Below are 16,623 nucleotides of genomic sequence, written 5' to 3'. Positions count from 1 at the left end.
ATTACTTTCTGTAAATTTTCTGTAAATTTGCTTTTTCTGCACATTTCATGTAAATGGAATCATATGATAATATGTGATCTGGCATTTAGTATAATGTTTTCGAGGTTGGTCATGTTGTAGTATGTATCAGTACTTGATTCTTTTTTATTACTGAATAAATATTCCGTTATATGGATATACCATACTTTGTTTATTCATTCACCAGTTGTGGGACATTTTGGTTATTCCCATTTTTTGGGTATTATGAATAATGTTGCTGTGAATGTAAGTAAGTAAGATTGTATGAACATAGGTTTTCATTTGTCTTGGATAGGTACCTATTTTTAATTAGAGTGCAATCATTTACTCACTATGAGTTAATTACTTTTCAGATTTTAATGAAGTTTTATTTACTTCTCAATGAGTAATTTTTGAATTGGCTAAAGTGTTCTTTTGAATAGTTTTACAAGTAGTTTTTCTTCTGATTCTTATATATTTTATTCTATATATTTATATCCTATATATTCTATATTTTTTAATCTTTTTGGTTCTCTGATTATGCAAAAAATACATACTTGTAAAAAAAATTCAGGACTTCATTCTTTAAATTATCTTTTTTTTTTTTTTTAAGTTTTTTTTGAGAGAGAGAGAGAGAGTGCGCGGGGGGGGGGGGGGGGGGCAGAGAGAGAGAAAGGGAGACATAGAACCCAAAGCAGGCTCCGGGCTCTGAGCTGTCAGCACGCCAGGCCTGAACTCATGAACCATATCGTTACCTAAGCCAAAGTTGGATGCTTAACTGACTGAGCCACCTAGGTGCTCCTCTTTAAATTATCTTTAATGTGCGTCTTCTGGTTAAGAACCACAACTGTCTTAGATCCCTTAACTTTCCTTTTTTTTTTTTTTAATTTTTTTTTTTTCCAACGTTTTATTTATTTTTGGGACAGAGAGAGACAGAGCATGAACGGGGGAAGGGCAGAGAGAGAGGGAGACACAGAATCGGAAACAGGCTCCAGGCTCTGAGCCATCAGCCCAGAGCCCGACACGGGGCTCGAACCCACGGACCGCGAGATTGTGACCTGGCTGAAGTCGGACACTTAACCGACTGCGCCACCCAGGCGCCCCCCCTTAACTTTTCAATATTGCCACCACCAACAGTTGATTTCACCTCTAAAACTTTATCGCAGAACTTAACTGTTTATTGGAAATTGGAAAACATTAAGAAATATGGATACTGGGAGGGTGATTGGATTTAAGTGCTATCTTATTGATCCAGTAAAAATATTAAATTACCACATGTGATAGTCTTTTGAGTTGTTTGAAAATAGTGAAAATTGAAAATGTTAATTATAGAATGCTAAGAATGTGCTAACTAGTAAGATCCACATATTCAAAGTTGAATAAATTTGTCAGAGGTAAGGTTTGAAAAGTGCTGTTTCTTAAAACCTTTTCCTCATTCAGAATATGGATTAATAGTCTGATTAGGACAAAATATAGTACTTTATAATTTAGAAACCTGTTTAAATATAAATAACTCATATTATCCTTTTCTATTCATTAAACAATTTACCTAAATAACTTAATTGGTCTTGAATTGTTACATGTACTTAGAAATTTTATATCTTAAAAAAATATTTTGACCATAATTAGATGTTGTTACTTTATCTCTCACTTTCCACAGTTGATGTGAATTAGTGAGATTTTATTTCAGTAAAAATGTACATTTTCTTACCTATGAAGTGAATGACTAAGTGGGAAAGATAGCATACTCTCTTGTATCACTAGTATTTTCTGAGAGCAAGTGGGGGCTGTGCTAACAGGGGAATGGTTGTCTCTAGGAATGAATTTTCTTTTTGTTTACAGACAGATTAAAATAGCTGTCAGGTAAAAGTTGTGTTTAGGTTCTTTTTTTTTTTCTTTTTTTTTTTTTTTTTGAGAGAGTGTGTGCAGACTGGGGAGGGGAAGAGAGTGAGGGAGGGAGAGAATCACAAGCAGGCTCAATGTCAGCTCAGAGCCTAATGATGTGGGGTTCGATCTAATGAGCCGTGACATCATGACCTGAGCCAAAATCCAGAGTTGGATGCCCAACCGACTGAGCCCCCCAGGTGCCCCAGTGTTGTGTTAGGTTTTTAAGGGATTCTTCTAGTGGCATATATAACTTCGTCAGTGTCAATTAAATAAATTTTTTTGTCTTTTAGATTCAGAATTTCCCAAACTTGAGAGTATGTTATGTTCCATAGAACTTTTGACTTGATTTTGGTAATATTAAACCATTTAATACTTCTGTGAACTTAAAGAATTTTGTTATTGGGGCACCTGGGTGGCTCAGTTGGTTAAGTGTCTGACTTCAGCTCAGGTCATGATCTCACGGTCTGTGGGAGCCTGGAGCCTGCTTCCGATTCTGTGTCTCCCTCTCTCTCTCCCCCTCCCCCGTTCATGCTGTGTCTCTCTCTGTCTCAAAAATAAATAAATGTTAAAAAAAATTTTTTGGGGGGCGCCTGGGTGGCTCAGTTGGTTGAGCGTCCGACTTCGGCTCAGGTCATGATCTCACAGTTAGTGGGTTCGAGCCCCACATCGGGCTCTGTGCTGACAGCTCAGAGCCCGGAGCCTGCTTCCGATTCTGTGTCTCCCTCTCTCTCTGCCCCTCCCCCACTCACGCTCTATCTCTCTCTCCTTCAAAAATAAATAAACATTAAAAAAAATTAAAAAAAATTTTTTTTTTGTTATTGCTGCATAGCAGTTATTTTCTACTAATGGGTAGGTGTTTTTGTGTGTGTTTATTTGAGAGAGAAAGAGGGAGGGGCAGAGTGAGAGGGAGAGAGAAACAATCCTAAACAGGCTCCATGTAGTCATTGCGGCCCTGCCACTGTAACTGACAAACCATGAGATCATGACCTGAGCCAAAACCAAGAGTTGGACCCTTAACCAACTGAGCCACCCAATGTGTCCCTCCACTAGTGGGTAGTTTTAATCACTTGTCTGATTTTAACAATGAAAATAAATGTTTTCATGCTATGGAATTCTATTCAACAATAAAAAAGGAATAAGTTAATATATAAGTCAGCATGGATATACCTCAAAACATCATGCTAAGCAAAAGGAAAGCACAATACTACGTTCTGTGTGATTCCATTTATCTGAAATTATAGAAAAGGCTAAACTATAGTGACAGATGAGATGGTCATTGCCTGGGGTGGGAGTCAGGCAAGGGATAGGAATTGACTGCAGAGGGCACAAGGAAATGTTTTAGGATGAGGATGCTGTTCTATCTTGATTATGATGTGGTTGCATGATTTGTTACACAAATTCATCAAATTGTAAACTTAAAATTTTATTTTATATAAATAATGCCTTAGTAAAATTAACGTAAAAATTAAAATATTTCAAGACCCTCAAGAAATCATTTTTTAGGGGCGCCTGGGTGGTTCAGTCAGTTAAGCATCTGACTTTGGCTCAGTCATGATCTCATGGTTTGTGAGTCTGACCCCTGCATTGGGCTCTGTGCTGACCACTTGTGAACGCTCAGAGCCTGGAGCCTACTTCAGATTCTGTGTCTCTCTGCCCCTTCCCTGCTCATGCTCTGTCTCTTTCTCTGTCTCTCAAAAACATGAAAATAATTCTTCATATCAAAATTATTGTGAAAGAAAAACTTTTCCATACACGTATTTTTTTAATGTTTATTTTTGAGAGAGAGAGAGAGAGAGAGCGCGCATGTACACACACACACATGAGCTGGGGAGGGGCAAAGAAAGAGCGAGAATTCCAAGCAGGCTTCGCACCTTCAGTGCAGAGCCCAACCAGGGCTCAGACTCATGAATCATGAGATCATGACCTGAGCCCAAACCAAGAGTCGGACACTTAACCAACTGAGCCACCCAGGCACCCCCCCCAACGTATACTTTTTAAAGCACATTTATACATGTATACAAACTTTAGATCCATGGAATGATACATTCACCATGCATTAATTGGTTGTTATTCTAGTCTGTGTATTCATCATTTAACTAACATGATTGAGTACCCACTCTATGCTATATGCAAGGGATTCTGTGGTAACTCAGTAGAAAATCCCTCATGGAGAATAGAGGTAAACATTAAATAAATTTTCCCACAAATAACTATATGGTTACAGTATGGCAGATAGTTTGAGGGTAAAAAAAACACGTGATGACAGCATCAAAGGAATTTACATTTACCATTAAAATGGTACTTGGTGTTTTTATTAAAGACAGAATATGAAGCTTGGAATGAACTGTGAGTGATTTCATAGCATTTCTCCTATATTCTTAATATTCCTTATTTCTGTTTTTACATTTACTTCTTTTCCAAATGTTCATGAAAATGAAGACTTACAATTTTTGTGTTTTTTAGTCAATTGATACTTACGAATACTTCTCATATGCTTAAAACATATAAGGTAGTCTGAATTAAGTGTAAGATATGTATGGCTCATATTGCCAAGAACTTTTGGAAAGACTTCATGAAAAATACAGAAATCTGAATTAGACTTTAATGCTGGATTGAATTTATATATGAGGAGGGAGAAAAAGTGGACATTTCATATGCTTATTTTCTTGATTCCTTTTTTCTTTGTAACTCTTTCTACTCAGGCTTCTTTGCTGTCATAACCTCCTCTTTTTCCCTCACATTTGTTTTGGAACTTGGCTCTCTCTTTTTTTTTTTTTTCTTTTTAAGTTTTTATTTATTTTGAGAGAGAGAGAGAGAGCACGAGCCTGTGAGTGGAGCAGGGGGGAGAGAGGGAAAGAATGAATCCCAAGCAGGCTCCTTGCTATCAGCACAGATCCCGACTTGGGGCTCCATCTCTCAGACTGTGAGACCATGACCTGAGCCAAAATCAAGAGTCAGGTGCTTAACCCAGTGAGCCACCTAGGCACCCCAGAACTTGGCCCTCTTCTCCCTTCATTTGGTAATCAAAAATCATGTTTATTTAAGTGATTTCCTCATTTACATTTCTGGTCCTCTGATTCTTCTCTTGAGTTCCAGGACCATGTTTCCCCATAACCTGTGCATCCCCCAGAGCACCTCAAACTGAACATAACCAAAATAGAAAAAATCCATTTTTCCATTTGAATTGTCCTTTTGTTGCAAGTATTTTAAGTATAAGGAGGTTGCTGTCTTCTCAATCACTTAGACTGGAAATATTCAAGTCATTTCAGCCTGTGTCTCTAATGTGCACATCTAAGCAGTCTCTGTCCATTCTGCTTCAGAAATGTTTATTGTAATAGGGTATATAGCAAAAAGCAATCTGATTAATGTAGTTTTTTTGCCTTCTGAAAGAATATAGAACGGTATTTTCCAGCATTAAAAAGGAAGGCCAACCTTCTGAGACAAAATGAAGTACAGAGAAAAGCAGTTGCAGTTCTTAAGAGACCTAACCAGCTAAATAGAAAGTAAGTACTCAAATATGATAATAATATGTTATCCTAAGTAAATAAAGATAGACTTCTTGCACTAAGCAACCAAATGAATGGATTTGTAGTGGTCATTTTCAAGACGGATATTTGGGATGTCTCTCTGAACATCCAATATGGAGGCATTCAGTAATGGCTTTCTTATTTCTGAGACCCAGTATTACTGATGGTTTTAACAAATTGTAAACTTTAAAAAAAAGCATTACTCTGCTTCTTTACCTCTGTTTACATACAGAATAAAATTACAAAAGGTGATTGTTTAGGTAAAAATACCTCCACCAGAATTATTCAAAATTGGGAATTCTGAAAGCTAAAATTGTTATTCAGTCTCAGTGATTCTTAATAGAACAATGTATTTGTGGAAAAAGCAAATTGTAAAAAATTCTGTGTGAATGCTTTTTAAGTTGAAAATATTATTATTATTTTTAAGTTATCTCTTCATCCAACATGGGGGCTCGCACTCAGGACCCCAAGATAAGAGTCGCATGCTCTACCTATGAGGCAGCCAGGCACCCCATAGCTGAGATTATGTTTATATTAAATGGAAGGCATAAAAGAAACTCAAAAATTACGACCTATTGTTATGACATTCTGTTTTCTGTAAGAATAAAATGGGCAAAAGGAAGTTGATAAACTGGTAAGTTTCTATATTTTAGTTTCGAGTACCATTTATTCATCTTTTATAGAAGATAATTCAAAAAAAAAACTGAAAATGAAGTTTTTGTATAAATGGAACAGGCTGGAATTGCAGGTTTACTTAACTATCATCCCTCTTTTCTTTTGGAAATCTGGTGTAGTACCTTTTGGGAAATGGGAAATTAGCAAATAAGAACTTGTCCATTATATGAGACATTAATGACCCATGTTAATTAGGCTAGCTAGGGAAATTTTGCATTTGAGTCTAAGATTGGAGGTAAGATTAGGCGATCTGTTAAGTATTTATAAGAAATAAATAACTAGATAAATACAAAAATTTGTTTTCTCATCTTTCACTGACTTCATATAGAAATTAGAAAGGGATTGGTGAAAGTCAAGTCAAACATAATTGAGAGTACATTGCTCTATGTGAAAGAATAAGATGGTAAGTTTCTATGTGATTCATGTTAACATATAAAGGTTTCTGAGTGAAGATGGAAGAGAAAACCATAGAAGATGTTATTTTCAAGATTTTCTCTTGATTTTCAGTAGTTTGATTATGATTTGCTGAGGTGTGATTTTCTTTGTACTTATCCTGTAAATTTGTACGTACATGTTTTTCATCAATGCTGTTTAGGAAATAGCATTAAAATTGTTATTTTTAATGTCTTCAGAAGAAATCTTCTGTTAGAATATTAGCGAGTGCAATATTTAGAAGATAATTAGAATTAACTAGGTTGTTATGTAGTATGCTACAGAAAGATATTTATAAATTGAATCACAGTAACTTTGTGTAAATAAGGAAATAATTCAGAATCTTTATGTTTAGTGTACTTCAAATGTCTAGCCTATGAATTTAACTATTTTTGCTTATTTCTTCTCAGGATGTTTGAAAGTTGTTAAATGGCTGAGACTATTCATGATATATCTGTTTTTGTTGCAGAAATAGCATTCCGGCCAATTTTAGCAGGAGTGGAAATAAATTAAGTCATCAGAAAGATACTCGTCAGGCAACTTTTCTTTTCAGAAGAGGCCTAAAGGTATAAAAACCCCTTGGTGGTGGTTTCTTTTTACTCAAAGGATCTTGAACATCTACCTTTAGTGGTAATCCTCAATCATAGGCATAGCCCATGGTTGAGGTAGGGTTGGGTTTGGGATATGGAGAACGTGACATCAGATTAGTTCTTTTTGTTACTTATTTTTTCTGTTCTCCCTTTTGTTGTCATCAGTAGCAGCATCTTACAAGCTTAACATGTTATTTAGGAATAAATATGTTTTACCACTTGTTCTGATATAGAAACCTCAACAGAGGTATTGCCAGAATAGGCACATGCCTCTCTTGCATTCACACACACATCATACTGGGTTATAAAGTTACAGAGCAGGGCTGCTTTTTAGATTCAAACCCTCTGCTTTCTTTTGGGACCTACTACTTTTTTTTTCCCTTCAGGTTCAGGCCCAGTTGAACACAGAACAACTGCTAGACGATGTAGTAGCAAAGAGAACTCGTCAGTAAGTTTCAATTTGTTTTTCAAGATGTCCTTTCAAAACTCCCAGAATACTAGCAACCCCGATTACTGTGTGCCCCAGTCCAGAAGAAATTAAATGAGACCCCCCCAGAGTATATTAACCATTGTGCCTGAAAAAAATAAATCCATTTTTTCCCCCAAAAAGCCTTTTGCATTTTCACATGTCAGTGTTAATGAGTTTTAGCACCAAATACATCCCTTTATTTAAAAAAAAAAAAAAAGATAATGGAGTATTCCATTTTAATGAAACAGCTCTTTATTTTCTGTAACTGCTTTTCTATAAATGAACCTATTCAGGGAATAAATAGAAAATCCAATAGAGCTTTTAGAAAACTTGTGAACCCTTTAAAAACAATAGGATATTTTTCCTTTTCACATATTCTTTTCTTCTCCTTACCCCATAAAGATTTTTTGAAAATATTTTTTTGTCTGTTAGAATTACACTTCTGATGTGTGAGTTGTAACATTCTAATTCCATCAATATGATCAGTTTTCAAGATTAAACTATTTAACACTATGACTACTTTTTGGAAAACAAAATGTGTAAAACATGGTATTGGTCCAGATATGCCAGCTAAAGTTGGGCATGATTTTGAGCAGAGTGTAAGAAAAAAAAGTATTTGAACTTGATGTTGACAGTATTCTTTTGCACAGGAGTCATGACATTGGAAACCATAAGGAAAGAAATGATAAGCCATTTGCTTCTCCAGTGAACAATGTTTACATAATTATAATAATATAAGTGCTGTTTGTCTTGAACTTTGAGAATCTATAGGAAAAAAACCCCACAAAATCCTTATTTTGGTAACAGAATATAGTGAAAATGTCAGATTTTGAGTAACATGAATGTACAAATAGAGATGACAAAAATGGGAGGTACAAAGTGGGAGAAGAGATGGAAAGAAGAATTAGAGGTACTACTCTCCTTTCATACAAAGTCGAGAGGAAATGGTGTCTTTGAAAGAAAGGAGATTTAAGAGACTGAAAGATTTATATTTAAAGTTATAATGGAAGTAAAATAGTGATATAGCTATCAAAATGTTTAGAAGGAGGTAGGGAATCTAGAGTATAGTGTGATGAGCTAAAACCTTATCATAGCAAAATATTGTTACATATGCATCTTGTATAGTCAACTGGAGGTAACTAGCAAGCGGTAAGAACAAGGTTAAAAGTGCTGCCATTGGGGAGCAGGAAAGTTCTGCCTCTGGGGAGCAGAGGGGGCACAAAATACTGGAGACTGTTACTTTTCATTAGCAGCCTTTCTGTACTAATTTAATTTATTTTAAGGTATGTGTATTTGTTACACTGAAAAAATACCTAATAAATTCAAGTGTCCAGTTCCTACACTCAACATGCTGATTAATTATATCATGGTGGAGCTTAGTAATTTTTAAAAGCTAAGAAAATATGATGGTTACTTTAAAATGTATGTTTTTATGTGGAGTACGCTATAGGATTTATAAACTTCCATTTTAATGAAATTTTTGGTTTTTTGAAACTAGATGGCGGACTTCCACCACAAATGGAGGAATTTTGACTGTCTCCATTGACAATCCTGGAGCAGTGCAGTGCCCAGCGTAAGTTCTTTTTTTATTGTCAAATTATAATCTCTCAGTATATAAGGTAATAGAAGAGCACTGGACTTCTGCTCATGATGTCCAAGTTAAGATAAACTGAGACAAAGATAGGAGTAATACTTGTGGTACAAAGTGGAAATACTATAGTATAAAGTTAAAGGTAAAAGCTGTCTTGATTCCTGGTTCTATACCCCCAAAGTAGACACTTTTAACAATTTCATATTTTTATTAAATTGGTGCGTATACAGTATTTTATACATTTATTTTTTATGTATAATAACAAATGAGGGAATGCTATACATACTTGCTCCTTTCTCCTCCACCTCCTAATACAGTTTGGACATCTTTACTTGTAGGTACATACAGATCTACCTTCTTTTTAAAGGCTTCATAGTGTGTTCTTTTATCTGGATGACCTTAATTTAGTTAACCATTCCCTTATGTTTATTGCATTACAAACTTTCTAGGTTTTTGGAGTTTTCGATCTCTCCAGCTATTTTAATAAATGAAATGAAAAAAACATAGGATGAGTCTCTTAAGACTTCAGAGGTTGCTTCATTTTAGAAGATCAAGACTTGGAAGTCACCAGTCATTCCAAATTATTGAAAACATTTAGTTCTACGTAAAGAAGTATTCTGTGAGTGATTATAAATTTTAGTCTCCAGATGAGTCAGTCAAGAACCAGGTACATCAGTACCCCCTTGTCTGTGATTTCACTTTCCATGGTTTCAGTTACCCAGTCAGCCATGGTCTGAAAACAGATGGTCCTCCTTCTGACATATTGTCAGAAGGTCAGTAGTAGCCTGACACTACCTTACATCATTCACCTCACTTTGTCTCATCATGTAGGTATTTTATCATCTCACATCATCACAAGAAGGATGAGTACAAAAACATATTGAGAGAGGACAGGAGAGAGACCACATTCACATAACTTTTATTACAGTATATTGTCGTAATTGTTCTATTTTACTATTAGTTGTTGTTAACTAATAACTCATACTGTGCCTAATTCTTAAAAATTAAACTTTATCATAGGTATGTATGTATAGGAAAAAAGGTATAGTATGTGTAGGGTTCAGTACTCTATGCAGCTTCAGGTATCCACTGGCAGGTGAGGGGCAGTCTTGGAACAACATAAACCCCATGGGTAAGAGGAGACTATTGTACTTTTTTGAGAACACAAAATAGCCTTAATACATGGAACATGTGTACAAGTCAAGATGTCTTATGTACCAAATGATTTGTTTTTCTTCTTTTGATTATTAAGCTTGTCTGATTTCATTTTAATTTTTTTCCAATAGAACTCAGAAACCACGATTAACTCGTACTGCTGTACCCTCATTCTTGACAAAACGGGAGCAATCTGATGTAAAGAAAGTTCCTAAAGGTGTCCCCCTACAATTTGACATAAATAGTGTTGGAAAACAGGTAATTTTTTTTCTGTGTTTCTTTGTGCCATTCATTGAGAATATTTTAATAAATAAAATATGTAATGAATTAAACAGGGTATCTTAAGTCTCCTCAACCTTAGGAAACCACTGAACAATCTACTTTGTTTCTATAGGGAAGCCTATTTGGGGATTCATATGAATGGAAACATACAATATGTGATCTTTTGTGACTGGCTTCTTTCACTTAGCATAGTGTTTTTAAGGTTCATCTATAGTGTATCGTCTTTTTATTGCTGAATAATGTTCCATCAATGGATATACCATATTTTATTTATTCAGTTAACAGTTGATAGACATTTGGGCTGTTTCCATTCTTTGGTTATTGTGAATAAGGTTCTCTGCACATTCATGTACATGTTTTTTGTGTGAGTGTATGTTTCCATTTCCCTGGGTAAATAATGTACAAGTGGAATTGGTAGGTCATATTCATAACTATATGTTTAACCTCTTGAGGAAGGGCCAAACTTGCTTTCCAAAGTGGCTGCACTGTTTACATTACTTCCAGCATGTATAAAGAGTTATAAATTTCTCTACATCCTCATCTACACTTGTTACTATCGGTCATTTGATCGTAGCCATCCAAGTGCTTGTGAAGTGGTATATATCTCACTGTGGAATAGATTTGACATTTTTTATATTGACTTTGTGTCTTGTGATCTTGCTAAAATTCACTTCACTATTTTTAGTAATTTTGTAGATTCCTTAAGATTTTCTGTGTAAACAGTCATGTAATTCTCCATATCCCTTACCAATCCTTAAACCTTTTCTTTTTCTTCTTTATTATGATGGCTAGAACCTTCAGTACAATGTTGAATAGAAATAATGAGAACATGGTATGCTTGCCTTGTTCCCAAGCATGAGGAGAAAACATTAAATGTTTCACCATTGAGTATGATTTTAGCAATGGGTTTTTAGTAGATTTACAGGTTGAGGGAGTTCCTTTTATTCATATGCTGAGAGTTTTTATCATGAATGGATGTTGGATTTTGTTAAATCCTTTTTGTGTATCCATTGATGTAAAAATATGTGGAATTGAAAATATGAAGTATGGATAGAAATCTGACCAAATTTGTTTTGCTTCTTTTTATTTCATTTTGTCATGGTTACTCTTCTTTCATAAATGGTAAAATATAATTTGGGTGTGCTTTCTTTGTTAACCAAAAACCAGATTTTGATTTGAATTGGTTTGAATTTCTGTGATGAACTCCCAGAAATCCAAAAACTTCTAGAAATTCAAGAAAGTTTGTTTCAAATATTCACAAATGTCAGTAACTCTTATGTTTATCAGTGACATCACTAGATTTTGTGGCAGTGTTTGTAGAGCCTAAAAATAATTGAGAGAAAATCTTGGATGTATGACTTGTGGGCATTATAGCAATGTGTTTTATGTAGTACATAATGTAGGTATTTAGAATGGTTTAGAAGATAGAGAATGTGAGTCAGACTACCTGGTAAATTTAAATTCTGGAGCTGCAAGTAGGCAAGTTAACTAAACTTCTTTAAACTTCACTCAATTCACCTAATTCGTATGGTTTTTATTCGAGTTAAATGAGTTTGAATGCATATTCAGGAAATGTTAGCTGTTGTTACCTTGAATTACCATTATGATCACATTATTGTTCTAAGCAAATATGGCCAACAGTCAAGTTGTTAATTGTTTTGTTTTGTTTTGTTTTCTCTAGACAGGGATGACTTTGAATGAGCGATTTGGGATCCTGAAGGAACAAAGAGCCACTCTCACGTTCAACAAAGGAGGAAGCCGCTTTGTAACCGTGGGATAGATCCCAAGTCAAAGGGACTTTTGAGTGATGACTCTGTTTTAAAAGTTGAATTGCTTGAAGAGTTCATCACAGAAATTGAAGAAACTTTATTTCAAAATATTCACAAGGCTAAATAACTCTTATTTTTATTTTTGAAGTTTTTTTTTTTAAACATGTATAAATAATGCCCTGAAAGAATAACAGGGAATATACCTATCTGTTCTTGAGATTTCATGGTTGGCCCAGACAGAACAATTCTCTGTTTGACTTCTTTGGTCCGTCATGCAGCAGAAAGAAGACAGAAAAATAGAAACTGATTTATTTTTATTATAGTGGTATTTAGGATCTCATTGCTTTTCCCATTTTTTATTTGCCATGGTAAATCTTGGTCTTCAGAAATATGAGTAGGTCCCTTTGTTGCTGTCACCTGTCCTTTAATAGTATTGGTGTAATAAGTGCAGTTGACTTTTCTTCATTAGAGATATTAAAAAAAAACATTAGAATTATAGTTTTGAGTTTTAAGATTTGTGGGAATATCTGGAATTTGGTTCATTTTTGAGATGACCTTAGGTTAATTCTCCAGAGTTATAAATCTTTAATATTGAACTTTTAACCAGAAATGTGACTTTAGGCATTAGTCTCTGTTTAAAATGTTGATGTTTAAAGCTATAAATGTGTGTTTACAAAATTATCAGATAGAGCCTTGGAAGAGAAGGTCCAATGTAAAAACCTAACAGTTGTGTTTGGTAAATGAAGAAAGCCAGAGAGGAAGTAGCAGGTTGAGGTGAAACACTTTAAAACCCAGGACATAGGTGTACTTTGTGGATTTAGTGTAGGCTTGAATATAGTGTCCACGAAGAATTCTTCAAATGATATTTAGAAGAATTATAATTATCAAGGTGGGTTGAGTTCCTTAGATATTTTGATGATAAAATCAATAGCCATAAAGTCCTAGACTTCTTATTCAAAAGTTAAATTTTATAAGCTTTTTAAGCTTGTTAATTAAACAGTATAAAGCTTCAGAATCAAAAATATACTTGTATATGCCATAAAGACAAAATGGTAATTGAGTTACATTGTAATCTTGGTTTATACCTTTCTTGTATAAAGTTCAGGCATTTATAGTCAGGGTATTTTTTTTTTCCTCCCACACTCTGGAGGAATTAATCTGTTGTGCCAAGCTAGTGCTGAAAGTCTTCAGATGGTTATATACTATAAGTTACAGTATAATGCCAAAATGCAGCAAAATATTCCAACTACAAGTTCAATCATTTTGAAGTTTAACCTTTTGGTTTGCTATAATGTTGAAACCTCTAAGTAGGTGTTAGTTTCCCTAGAGTGTATTGGTGTTAATTTTTCCTGTAAAACAAAACAAAACATAACATTAAGTTATCACTCTTGCCTGCCTTGTATTGTATATTAGACTTCATTGTTTTCTCTCATGCTTCTTGAGTTACTTGGTTTATGTTAGCCACGGAAAAGTATCAACAGTTTCATGCTTATACCAAAGAATTAAATCTGATCCTTAATATCTGGTATTTTGCCAGTAAGTCTACTGATAAGGGATTATTGGAAGCCAGTCACACAATTTGAAAATAAGCTCTAGTCTCCTTAGGCCAAGGACTCATTGCAAAACATTTTTGCAAGTACAAATGCTTAGATTTCATCCGTGAACAGTACATTTTATTTTAGACTGGTTTAGAATTACTGGTAGATTATTTTAAAGCAAAAGAGAAACAACTGAGCACAAATTTGCTGTCTTTAGAACAGTTTGTGAAAATATGGTATAAAGTTTTCATTTTTTAATTTTAAATATTGTACAAAGCTATTATTAATGCCATTTTTCTCGAAAACCTTAAAAATTGCCCCAAATATTGACGTTAACTGCATCAAACAACAAAGTGTCTTTGGTATATTAAACATTTGTTCTTCATACATCTCTAATTTCATTTTCTTTTTAAATATAAAATTTTGCCTTTGTTACAACTAAATTAAAATTCTTGAGTGCTAACATGCTGTGTATAAACAGAAGAATATGCTTTGTTGGAAGAAAATTTCCTTTCTTGGAATGTGGTTGTGGTCATCCTTTTTCAGTTCTTAAATTTTTTTTTTAAACAGGATACAACTTAAAATTTCCTTTGCATCAAGGTGTATGCAAAACATTGATGCAGTGCATCACAAAAATAAGTTTGTATTTAACGAGGAGATGCTTTACACTGTACTTTTTGGTGTTTTTTGGAAAAGTTACAAATTTAGATCTATTCTGAAGCTGTTCATTTTTAACAAATAAAATGTTACAGGTCTCACATTTATTCTTAGCTATAAAGATTGAGTTGTGGTTTTTAGATTGTTCTATGTTACAAAGAACTTTGTAGTGATTTATAATTTTTAGGGTTTGAAAAACTAGCCAATTAAATTGGTAAATCAGTCTACACTCATATTCTAACTGCCTTTTGACCATTTCATTCATGAGCTCCAACCAAGAAGTAAGTAGCCAGCATGATTTAAAGACTCATTACTTAGAGTGCAGAATTTCAAGCTAGATGTGCCCTTCAAGATCATCCATTTCAATTCCTTTCTATGTTTTATTTAAGTGAGGCTCAGCTTTTCAAGACTTGTATGTGTCAGTGTCACTTTTTGAGCTCAGGTCTTTTAATTCTCAGTTTAATTTAATTCTCATAATAAACTGCTTCTGTGAATTGAACACCCACAGAGAGTAGTGGAATGATGTTTGGCTTGTCCGATATCTGAGAAGTGGTAATTGCAATGCTTTTAGCATTAGTAATTTTTAGTATGGCAAGTAAATCTACTCTACCAGTGATAATTATTGAGACTTCATTACTTTTGTATTCAAGTTATATAGACCTCTTAGAAAAGGTCAGTGTTCCTGATCGCACATTATGTATTTTTTTCTAACAGGCATAGATTTCATAATTTTAATTATAAGCACATCATAAAATACTTCCAAAGTATGAACAAACTTACAAGCTTCATTGCTCACTGATTATTTTCTGTTAGAATAGATATGTATATCCCAGTTTGCTGTCAGTGGCTTTATAATTCACAGTATACACAGTGTCAGGATAATTTTTAATTTTAATTTTAATCACCCGGTGTTCATCATGAAAAGTGCATTCCTAAATCCCCATCACTTGTTTCACTCATCCCTCCACCCACATCCCCTCTCGTAACCATCAGTTCTCTGTAGTTAGGAATCTGTTTCTTGATTTGTCTCTCTCTTTTTTCCCCTTAGCTCATTTGTTTTGTTTCTTAGTGTGTCAGGGTAATTATTGTCCTGATTTTGATTTTCAATAAGAAAGTATGAGTGACAAAAAATAGCTGACTTTGCACTACAGAGAATGAATACCATACATTCTGAATACAGGTAGTATCAGGGCAGGAAATGATTCTTTTATTTCTGATTAGTATATTTTTGAACTTTCATCAGAATTACATGATTGTTTTATTGCTACTGTAAAAAAAAAAACCCACGTGATTTAAGCTTCCTTTTAAAGCGAATTATTTTTATGTAGATCAATTTGGAGTTTATTCCCTTTTAAAAAATGATACCAACAGACCCCAAGCATTCACACTAAGAATTTTGGACTGTTGTCGGCCATTGTTAGGGAGTTAAAGATTTTCTTATAAATTATTGACTTCTGATGTCTCTTTTTCTCCCTCATTACGTTACTTCTATCAAATACAAAAAGCTTTTATTTTTTTATTAAAAAAATTTTTTTTAACATTTATTTTTGAGACAGCATGAACAGGGGAGGGTCAGAGAGAGAGAGACAGAATCTGAAACAGGCTCCAGGCTCTGAGCTGTCAGCACAGAGCCCGATGCGGGGCTCGAACCCAAGGACTGCGAGATCATGACCTGAGCTGAAGTCGGACACTTAACCAACTGAGCCGCCCAGGTGCCCCCAAAAAGCTTGTTGAAACAAGGAAATGTGTGATACCATCCTGGAGCTGAAATTCATTGTGTTGTATTTCAGAAGAGGTTTACTGATGTTTAAAGATGAATAGGAAACTATTTCCATAGTGTGTAGATACCTAATTTCTACTTCTATTTCCACTTTCCTTTAATGAGAAGAAAATCATATTGTCTGCTTATTAAAGGAATCCGGGAAGGAACATTTATTGAATATATTTAGCAAGCTAGTTTCTATGCTTTACATTGAAGAGCATAGGATTAGTCAAGATTTTAATCCCATTGCTTTGAGTTCGTAAAAATGGAGTCTTAAAGGAGTGACCATAAC

The 16,623-nt window shown here is 34.4% G+C and overlaps 1 protein-coding gene across 2 annotated transcripts in view; it reads left to right on the top strand.

Annotated features, from left to right (window-relative positions):
* Window positions 1–14,804, top strand: part of FYTTD1 (forty-two-three domain containing 1) — a 29,979-nt gene extending 15,175 nt beyond the window's left edge. For both annotated transcript variants that reach the window (XM_027061090.2, XM_015081554.3), the window contains exons 4-9: window positions 5,275–5,387; window positions 6,988–7,084; window positions 7,495–7,556; window positions 9,076–9,150; window positions 10,455–10,581; window positions 12,287–14,804. In XM_027061090.2, coding sequence (XP_026916891.1) covers window positions 5,275–5,387; window positions 6,988–7,084; window positions 7,495–7,556; window positions 9,076–9,150; window positions 10,455–10,581; window positions 12,287–12,385 — 573 coding nt within the window. In that variant the 3' untranslated portion in view covers window positions 12,386–14,804. The remainder of the gene's footprint in view (window positions 1–5,274; window positions 5,388–6,987; window positions 7,085–7,494; window positions 7,557–9,075; window positions 9,151–10,454; window positions 10,582–12,286) is intronic.
* Window positions 14,805–16,623: the final 1,819 nt, after the last annotated feature.

This window comes from Acinonyx jubatus, chromosome C2 (genome assembly GCF_027475565.1).
Source record: "Acinonyx jubatus isolate Ajub_Pintada_27869175 chromosome C2, VMU_Ajub_asm_v1.0, whole genome shotgun sequence".
NCBI lineage: Eukaryota > Metazoa > Chordata > Mammalia > Carnivora > Felidae > Acinonyx > Acinonyx jubatus.
The sequence above is the reverse complement of the archived record's forward strand: the minus strand, read 5'-3'. Positions and strand labels throughout refer to the sequence as shown.